Source organism: Symphalangus syndactylus, chromosome 6, assembly GCF_028878055.3.
Source record: "Symphalangus syndactylus isolate Jambi chromosome 6, NHGRI_mSymSyn1-v2.1_pri, whole genome shotgun sequence".
Lineage (NCBI taxonomy): Eukaryota > Metazoa > Chordata > Mammalia > Primates > Hylobatidae > Symphalangus > Symphalangus syndactylus.
Window position 1 is genome coordinate 119,315,259 of NC_072428.2, and position 10,481 is coordinate 119,325,739.

Here is a 10,481-nt window from a genome sequence, read left to right on the forward strand (position 1 = left end):
GGAGTTTGCAGTGAGCCAAGATTGCTCCACTGCACTCCAGCGTGGACAACAGAGCTAGACTCTGTCTCAGAAAAAAAAAAAAAAATGGCCAGGCGCAGTAGCTCACGCCTGTAATCCCAACACTTTGGGAGACCGAGGCAGGCAGATCACCTGAGGTCAGGAGTTCAAGACCAGCCTGGCCAACATGGTGAAACCCCATCTCTACTAAAAATAGAAAAATTAACTGGGCGTGGTGGCAGGCATCTGTAGTCCCAGCTACTCGGGAGGCTGAGGCAGGAGAATCGCTTGAACCCGGGAAGCAGAGGTTGCGGTGAGCCGAGATGGCACCACTGCACTCCAGCCTGGGTGACAGCATCAGACTCCATCTCAGAAAAAGAAAAATTGAAAGATTGGCAATAACCTAAATGCCCACTAATATAGGGCCAACTGGTTAAATAAATTATGTACTTGCAATACAATATTAGGTAACCATTAAAAAGAACGAGGCAGTTCTTTTCAACTGGAGAAAGTCCACGTAAATCACGGAATTATAGAATGCTCAGAGCTGAAGTGATCTTAAAGATTAGCTAGTTCAACCTCCTACAGGAAACAAGGAAAATTATTTACCTAAGATTATACAGTCAGGGATGAGGCCATAATCCGAGTATTCTGGTATCTATTCCAATGCTGCTTCTGCAAGGGGATGCCTTCTCTCCCATATTATTCTTTGAGACACTGAGGAATGCAAGGCTTTTTATGCCTCTACTGTATTGAAAATCAGGATGAAGGAAGCTCACAGTAGAAATACACTTACCTATCACATATGTTTTGTGTTTCCCTTGTGTCTTAAAAATTTGAAAGTCTGGTCGGGCGCGGTGGCTCATGCCTATAATCCCAGCACTTTGGGAGGCCAAGGCAGGCGGATCACCTGAGGTTAGGAGTTCGAGACCAGCCTGACCAACATGGAGTAACCCCATCTCTACCAAAACTATAAAATTAGCTAGGCGTGGTGGTGCATTTCTATAATCCCAGCTACTCAGGAGACTGAGGCAGGAGAATCGCTTGAACCTGGGAGGCAGAGGTTGCAGTGAGCCGAGATCACCCCATTGCACTCCAGTCTGGGCAACAAAAGCAAAACTCTGTCTCAAAAAAAAAAAAAAAAAAAAAAAAGTAAAAGTCTGCCTGTCTCTATTAACCACACAAGATATAACATCTGTAGAACTTGGTCTATTTGGGGCAAGCCAGACTAGTTGATGCACTAGAGTAGAAAATCCCATAGAAGTTTTCCTTAGAAGCAGACAGATGGTTCTCCTGGGACAATATTGAACATTTACTATAGGATGGAGAATATTATTTATAAATAATATTTTTTTTTTTTTTGAGATGAAGTTTCTCTCTGTTGCCCAGGCTGGAGTGCAATGGTGCAGTCTCGGCTCACTGCAACCTCTGCCTCCTGGGTTCAAGTGATTCTCCTGTCTCAGCCTCCCAAGTAGCTGGGATTACAGGCGCCTGCCACCACACAGCTAATTTTTTAAATTTTTTTAGTAGAAATGGAGTTTCGCCATGTTGGCCAAGCTGGTCTCGAACTCCTGGACTCGGTGATCTGCCTGCCTTGGCCTCCCAAAGTGCTGGGATTACCAGTGTGAGCTACCATACCTGGCCTATAAATAATATTTCTAAATGAGAAATTTCCCTGAGACTTTTTGGCTCTTGGTATTAGGTATTAGGAAAGCCTAATACCCTCAAAAACCTCGGATGATCATTCCACATTAGATATATGCCTATCTTGCTTCAAATTAATTTGAGGGAGGAGGAGGTAATTTTCCATTCACCAGACAGCAGCTCACTTCTACATGTCGTCTACTCCTACATTCTCCTATCACATTGTAGATGTGAGGAATTTCCAAGATGTTAGTTTGGCTGTCATGTGTGCTCATTGATTTATATAGCTTCTGACACCAGTATGTATTTGCAAGCCCCAAATTCACATAAGGACTCATATTTTTATTTCTGAAAAATGTTTCTATGAGTAGATACCTGCTTTTAATCTGACATCCATCTGTTGTCTCTGGTTAGGTGTTCACAAACTATCAAGAAATATATAAGAAAAATATCTGATTAGAATAAACTATCTGCCATTTTTCCTTCCATGCTGAAGAATTAAGCATCTGACTGTAATATGGTTTGATAAAGGAGGGTGGAGTTGATTAAAAAAAAAATTCAACCATAGTTGATATCAGATCCATCCAACATAGTTTAAAATCTACCAGAATTAGACCTAATCCTAACAATTACAAACATGGTTTATATAAGCGCAAAGTACCTGTATATGGAGGTAAAATTCTCCCAGCTCTTTTCTGATCCTGGAACAATGAGCTACACAAGAAAACTTGCCTGAATCAGGTTCCTGTGCTCATGTATCATCTTTCTAACCAACACATGCTGTAGGTAGAGTCTTCCAGGATTGGCAGCTGAGGGAGTTTTCAAACCGTGGGCTTTGGAGACTTCAGTGTGTTAAGAAAAGGAAGGTGAGGAGGTATTATTTCATACAGGAAGGCCTCACCTAAACTGACCAACACTGACTTCCAGGCTTCTGTGGGAATTAAAGCCTTGTAGGTATCAAGATAATGATGGATGTTTCCTACTATAGGAAGCTGGAGACAACAGCCAGTTCTGCTGGAGGAACCTCTTTTCCTGCATCAACCTCCTGAGGCTGCTCAATAAACTGACCAAATGGAAACATTCCCGGACGATGGTGAGGGTGATTTTACATCATGGAGTTGTCCATCTGACTGAATTTTTAAAAGATCGCTAGTAAATATTTGTGTGCTCCCTGGTTTGTGATCTCCTTATATAGACACTGAATGCTACATAAGATTTAGCATCTCATAATTCTGGGCACTTATTCTATATTAGATGATTACTTATCAGTCCATTTCTTTTCAGGGGGCTGAATCTCAAACCCTCCCTCAGGGCAACTCTAGCAGGGAAGCTAGCAATGTTGTCTGGATTACACACATTCCCAAATGATGCAAGTGCAAGGTTTATCATTGCAGCATTGTTTATAATAATGAAAGCTTGGCTGGGTGCCGTGGCTCATGCCTGTAATCCCAGCACTTTGGGAAGCCGAGGCGGGCAAATAACAAGGTCAGGAGTTCAAGACCAGCCTGACCAACATGGTGAAACCCCATCTCTACTAAAAATACAAAAATTAGCCGGGAATGGTGGCAGGCACCTGTAATCCCAGCTACTCGGGAGGCTGAGGCAGGAGAATCGCTTGAACCTGGGAGGCAGAGGTTTCAGTGAGCCGAGATCATGCCACTGCACTCCAGCCTGGGCGACAGAGGAGACTCCATCTCAAAAAATTATTAATAATAATAATGAAAGCCTGTAAACAAGCTAAATGCTCATTAAGCAGGACCAACTGGTTAAATAAATGATGGTATGTTCTTATAATAGAATATTATGCAATCATTAAAAAGAATGAGCCGCCGGGCTCAGTGGTGCGTGCCTGTAATCCCATCACTTTGGGAGGCTGAGGCAGAAGGATTGCTTGAGCCCAGGAGTTTGAGACCAGCCTGGGCAACATGATAAGACCCCATCTCTATTAAAAAAAAGTAAAAGAATGAGGCAGTTCTGTACTGATATGGAATGATTTTCAAGATATATTCAATAAAAAAAACCAGGTATAGAACAGTGTGGCAGGATATGTAGCTGGCTACCATTTGTGATAAAAAACAAAAGTAGTCTGGGTGTGGTGGCCCACGCCTGTAATCTCAGCACTTCAGAAGGCCAAGGTGGGAGGATCACTTGAGCTCAGGAGTTTGAGACCAGCCTGACCAACATGATGAAACCCCATCTCTACTAAAAATTAGCTGGGTGTGGTGGCGGGCGCCTCTACTCAGGAGAGGCTGAGGCAGGAGAATCACTTGAACCCAGGAGGTGGAGGTTGCAGTGAACCGAGATTGCACCACTGCACTCCAGCCTGGGTGACAGAGTAAGACTCCATCTTAAAAACAAAACGAAAAAATAAAAGTAATGTATGCATACATAGAATTATCTCCAGAAAATAAACAAAAAACTGTGACAGTGGAAATGATATGTGTGGCTGACAAAATTTTCTTTTCACTTTATACTATATGCTTTGAATATTGAAAACTTTGAACAATAAAATATGAATGGAATAGTTCTCTCTCTCTCTCTCTCTAAATATATATATATATATATATATATATATATATATATTTTTTTTTTTTTTTTTTTTTTTGAGATGGAGTCTTGCTCTGTCACCCAAGCTGTAGTGCAGTGGCATGATCTCAGCTCACTGCAAACTCCACCTCCTGGGTTCAAGCAATTCATGTGCCTCAGCCTCCTTAGTAGCTGGGATTACAGGCCCATGCCACCATGCCTGGCTAATTTTTGTATTTTTAGTAGAGATGGGGTTTCATCATGTTGGCCAGGGTAGTCTCAAACTCCTGACCTTAGGTGATCCACTGGTTTCGGCCTCCCAAAGTGCTGGGATTACAGACATGAGCCACCGCGCCCAGCCCCCCTCTATATTCTTGAAGATTAAATCTAAGTAGAGCCTGGACCATAGATTCCTGAAAGCTCCCCAGGGATTTCTGAGGCTAGCTAGGTTTGGTTTAATTTGTCTGTAAACTGGAAATTCCAAGAAACGTTAGATCTTTACCCCACCCCTCTTTCAATGAACAGATGCTGGTAGTGTTTAAATCGGCACCAATCTTAAAGCGGGCCCTCAAGGTCAAACAGGCCATGCTGCAACTTTATGTCCTAAAGCTGCTAAAGATACAGACCAAGTACCTGGGGCGCCAGTGGAGGAAAAGCAACATGAAAACCATGTCAGCCATTTACCAGAAAGTGCGTCACCGCATGAACGATGACTGGGCTTACGGGAATGGTGAGTCTTCCCAAAGCTCTTGACTTCCTGGAGTTTCCTGGGGTTTAGACAAAACTAGATAAATATTTATCACTCCTCTTTGGCATGAATTGTTACATATTTTAGACGAAAAAATATGTGATTATAGGTCAGGCGTTGATACACCACACTTTAAGGTTATGCCTCAAATTCTAATATGTACCCTTATCCTATGTAAACTATGAAAATCCGTTTTATAAAACAAGTAAATTGAGAGATAATTGCCTTTCCAAAACATTCTTTTAAATGACAGCTTTCTCCAAAAGATTTAAATTAAAACAACTTTTTATTATTACAAAGCAGTTAGAAAAAAAGATAGAAAATACAAGTAAACAAACATTTTACTGTATTATATTTATGCCATATTTGTACTATGCAGAAATTGCCACCATTAACATCTTATTGTATATTCCTCCAGATCTTTTTCTCTATATATATATATGCATATTTTATTAAAGTGAAAGCAAGTTATGTATGCTATTTTGTAATTTTCTCTTTTAACATTATCTCTACCTTTTCATGTCACTACATTTTCATTTCATCTAATAAATTTCATATTCACAATTTTCTAGTTGTCCCAAAATGTTCTTTATAGCTATTTTTCCAAGTCAGAATCCATTCCAGGTCCAGAGGTTGCATCCAGTTGTTATATATATGTTAATTATTTTTGTTTTCTGTTTTTTGTTTGTTTGTTTGTTTGTTTTGAGAGAGAGGGTCGCTCTGTCACCCAGGCTGGAAAGCAGTGGCATGATAATGGCTCACTGCAGCCTCGACTTCCTGGGCTCAAGTGATCCTCCCAGCTGCCAAGTAGCTGGGACTACAGATGCATACCACCACCACACCCGGCTAATTTTTAAAATTTTTTTGTAGAGATGGAGTCTCTCCCTGTGTTGCCCAGGCTGGTCTTGAACTCCTGGGCTCAAGGGATCCTCCTGCCCTGGCCTCCCAAAGTGCTGGGATTACAGGTGTAAAGCCACCGTGCTTGGCCTCTAGCAGTCTCCCCACCCCCACCATTAATGCTAACTAATTGAAGAACTAGGCCAGTTGTCCTGCAAAATACTCACATTCTGGATTTGTCTGTTTTCTTCTTTGTGGTGTTATCTACTTTATTCCTCTATCTATGGTATTACCTATAAACTTGAAGTTAAATCTAAAGGTTTGATGAATTCAATTTAAACCTTTTTGGCTGCAGGATGTGAACTGTACATTGCCTCACATCAGAAGGCAAGATATTTGGTTGAATTACCAGAACTTGTAAGATTGATTAGAGTTTGGAAAAATTTATTTTGGAGAGCTTTTTTGTTGTTTTGTATTTGACCATTATTTCCATAATTGTATTTGAGAATTTTTGGTAATGACTTGTCTTTGCTGGGTTTGTAACCTGCTTGAATTTTAAAGGATGATGCAGTAAAGAGTTCAGAGAACTATACTTACTTACCTGTCAGGGAAAATACCATGATCATGAAGGTGGTTTTCCCAAGACAAGGTTTATCCATTTTACTCCAGATATGCTGACCCCTGCTATTCCCCAAATGTGGGAAACTCAACTGCATAATTTGTGGTAGTGAGGGACTGTCTTTTCACTAAAAAAGGGTTTAGAGAACTAAAGGAAACATATGATAGGCACATAACAAGCCAGGATGCAACTTCTGCTATAAGACATAAAGCACAATTATCTATTAAATTCTTGTAAATTTTTAAAACACAAAAATGTTTTATCCTGCAAACGGCACATCTGTTGTTGCTGCCATTATGAGCCCAAACTCACACTACACTTCCTTATGATAAACCCTTGCATGTAGGACTTGAGAGATCTGGGAGATTTGTATCTTTAGCCCTGAAATAAGTGTCTAAGTGAATAGAAGCAAAACAGATTATCTGTTTTCTGTTTTTACCTTCATTGGAGCTGTCACCTCATCATCTTAAAATAAGCTGACATATAGATTTATCATGTGCTGGAGGAGATTCCAGGGAATCAGGAAAGTCTTCGGTAATTGGTCCATTCTGATTCTCCATGTTATACCCCTCTTGCCCCTTCCTATTCCTTGAGAGCTGGCTATTCCATTCAGATGGGACACTCATCCCCTAAGGAAAGCTGCATAAAAGGAATTTAATTACCCTTTTGGGAAACATAATACATATAACTAGTAATACATAAAGCTAATAAGAAAGTGAAATAATGAAAAGGAAATACAATAGAAGAAGTCCACCTCCCTCTGGGCCCTCATTTCCTTTCTCATAGGTAACTACTATTACCAGTTTCTACACTACCCTTCCAAAGATAATTTCTGCATATACATGTGGGCATATGTGTATTTTTTAAACCTAAGTGTCAGCATGCTGTATACTAACTTCATACATTGCTCTTTACAAAAAAAAAAAAAATTTCTGAGCAGTTCCATTTTTGGAATCCCATAGACCATGCTCTGTGGTAAGAGGAGCAGTGTCTTGTATTATATGTCTTTTTCTTCCACTCTTTCCAACACAGACATCGATGCCAGGCCATGGGACTTCCAAGCAGAAGAATGTACCTTGAGGGCCAACATTGAGGCTTTTAACAGCCGTCGGTATGACAGACCCCAGGACTCTGAATTTTCACCTGTGGATAACTGCTTGCAGAGTGTACTGGGGCAGAGGTTGGATCTACCTGAAGATTTCCACTACTCATATGAGCTCTGGCTCGAGAGAGAGGTGTTTTCACAGCCCATCTGTTGGGAGGAGCTGCTCCAGAATCACTGACTAAGTTCTTGTCAACAAGCATCAATAGATGGAGGTCAGCTCCAATAAATGGTGCTCTCCCTACCCTGTCCATACAGGCTTTGTTACCAGTTCAGGGCTCTTCTAGGGGCTCTTGGGCCTAGAGACAGTACAAGGGTGGGATCCTGAATCACAACAAAATGATCAACTTGCCCTGGGGTCAGTTGGGTGCCCATTTGGCCTTGGAAATCTTTTGGTGGATCAATCCTAGACAAGCTCTTTGGTAGGACCTTTTCCTGCTTTAGTCTTGGCTAGAACCAGGCTAGATTTTGCTAGCTCTAAAACAGGAAATTTGTTATGGCATTTGACCCATGGCATTCATCACAGATAGTGGGAGGTACAAGTCATAAAATAGGGAGAAAGTTTTCTTCTTGCTCACCCTAGTAGATTCCTAGGACTTATCAGAGATTTGGAAAAACCAACTTTGAAATTAAGTTTGCATTTTAAATTTCAAATTTAGACAGCCTCTTTCTAAAATCATTAGCTCTGAGATTATTTTACAGCACCTGCACCTTCTTTGTGAAGGATGATGATTTACTATTCCCTCAATACTGCATGTTATAGAAAAGCATGTTGTGTAAAGTGTTTTTTCCCCATTCTGTAAGAGATCTATATTCAATGTGAAAATTATTTCCTTGTGTACTCTGTATAGGGCATGGAATGCTCTGCCATTTTTAAAGAGCCACAACCAATATGAAATAATCAGGTCCTCTCTAAGGATGTTTCATGTTTTTCTTTAATGACTCCAGTCTTAAAATGGCTGAGCATACTGCAGAAAATTATCCTTTTCATCTAATTCATTTTTTAAATGACAAGTTAACTACAGGAGGCTTTATTTATTCAGATGGTATGTCCACTTGTGCTCATGATCAATATATTTTTCTAATTGAAAAGAACAGTAAAAGCATCACAGCTTACCATTTTTCTTTTTCTCCAATGTTGATTAATGATTTTTTCCCTTTTATTGCTAGCAGTTTCAAAGTGTCATGTGGAGATTTAGCAATACTGTCTCTACCTAAAAGTATTGCACATTTCATTGAAAATATGAGTTGATGTACCAGCCTCTTTATATTTCTCTTGTACAGCAGAATCACATACTTCTCAAGATAAACAAGGTTTTTAAAAAAGTTTCTGATTTAGTTAGGATCTTTTTTTTTTTTTTTTTTTTGAGACAGAGTTTCGGCCTTGTTGCCCAAGCTGGAGTGCAATGGCACGACCTCGGCTCACTGCAACATCTGCCTCCCGGGTTCAAGCGATTCTCCTGCCTCAGCCTCCCAAGGAGCTGGGATTACAGGCATGCACCACCATGCCTGGCTAATTTTTTGTATTTTTAGTAGAAACAGGGTTTCACTGTGTTAGCCAGGCTGATCTCAAACTCCTGACCTCAGGTGATCTGCCCGCCTCGGCCTCCCAGGGTGCTGGGATTACAGGCGTGAGCCACCATGCCCAGCTTCTTCAAGCTTTTTTACTATAAATGTTGCCCCCCTCCCCCAACTTAGGCACTACTGAATCTTTTTATGATGGCACCAGGTCACTTTATGCTGGGAGACCTAGTTAAAATTTGCTTATTTACTCTGCCCCTTGTCAACCACAGTATCATCTGGAGGACATGAATAAAATACTTGACGTATCCAAAGGAGCTATACCAAAATCTAGTAAGTAAATTTTGGATTTTACCTCTATGTGCTTTAAAGTACCAGGATTTCTGTCTTTATGGATAGGTCTTGGAGAATATAAGTAATGGATGAAACTTTTTTAAATAATTTGTAAATTTTACCTAAGTAGGACAGTAGTCCTTATTGCAATCAAAATAATTTACTGAGCACAAGTCCTGTAAATTAATCTATGGTCAGGCTAGTATGATTTTAATATGATTTGAGTAAAAAGATAATTTTCAAGGAAAGAGTAATCATCCATCAATTTATTTTAAAGCCAGATAATATTCAACTTATGTCAAGAACAAAGAAATTGTCCTTTTAAAAGCATGTACATGAATGCTTTTTGAGGCACAGAAGTATGCTAAGCTTTAACATTTTGTATTTATTTACAACCCTTCTCTAAGGGAAAGTTACTTTTCAGTGCAGATGGAGAAACTGAAGCACTAAGGATAAATGATTAGTTTCCAGTCACATCATTTTTTCCATAGACTTGCTGGGACTAGCTTTCAGGTATTGACAGCCAGCCCCATATATTAAGGTAACCAGGTTGAATCTTCCAATTTGAGAACCCTGTATGGGTTGCAGTGAGCAGAGATCGTGCCACTGCACTCCAGCCTGGGCAACAAGAACGAAACTGCGTCTCAAAAACAAAGAAGGACATAACAAAGTTAATATATAAACCATGTATGTGGTTAGGAATAAATTCAAATTCACCAGTCTCCAATGGTGATTACTTTTACTAAATAGAAAAACATTTCAATGACTTATAGAGGATTTTTATTTGTGAATATTTCAGTAAAGTTTATGTTGATTGTTGATAATACTGTTCATCTACTGAAGCACTTTAATAAAAATAAAATGAGCTGGAATTAGAAATTTGGTGTTTAAATTCTTCAACACAAGAGAACCTCAAAGTCAGATGTAGAAAGGAAGGATATAGGCCGGGCGCAGTGGCTCACACCTGTAATCGCAGCACTCTGGGAGGCTGAGGCGGGCAGATCACCTGAGGTCAGGAGTTCGAGACCAGCCTGACCAACATGGTGAAACCCCATCTCTACTAAAAATACAAAATTAGCCGGGCGTGGTGGTGCATGCCTGTTATCCCAGCTACTGGGAGGCTGAGGCAGGAGAATCGCTTCAACCCAGGAGGC

The 10,481-nt window shown here is 40.3% G+C and overlaps 1 protein-coding gene and 1 pseudogene across 3 annotated transcripts in view; both read left to right on the forward strand.

Annotated features, from left to right (window-relative positions):
* STRIP2 (striatin interacting protein 2) overlaps nt 1-10,206 on the forward strand; it is a 62,139-nt gene extending 51,933 nt beyond the window's left edge. For 2 of the 3 annotated variants that reach the window (XM_055283979.2, XM_063641609.1), the window contains 3 exons: nt 2,630-2,734; nt 4,693-4,897; nt 7,404-10,206. In XM_055283979.2, the coding sequence (XP_055139954.1) occupies nt 2,630-2,734; nt 4,693-4,897; nt 7,404-7,654 (561 nt within the window). In that variant the 3' untranslated portion in view covers nt 7,655-10,206. The remainder of the gene's footprint in view (nt 1-2,629; nt 2,735-4,692; nt 4,898-7,403) is intronic. The other variant, XM_063641608.1, reaches the window with a different exon arrangement.
* LOC129485622 (uncharacterized) lies at nt 6,346-6,497 on the forward strand (annotated as a pseudogene).
* Nucleotides 10,207-10,481: the final 275 nt, after the last annotated feature.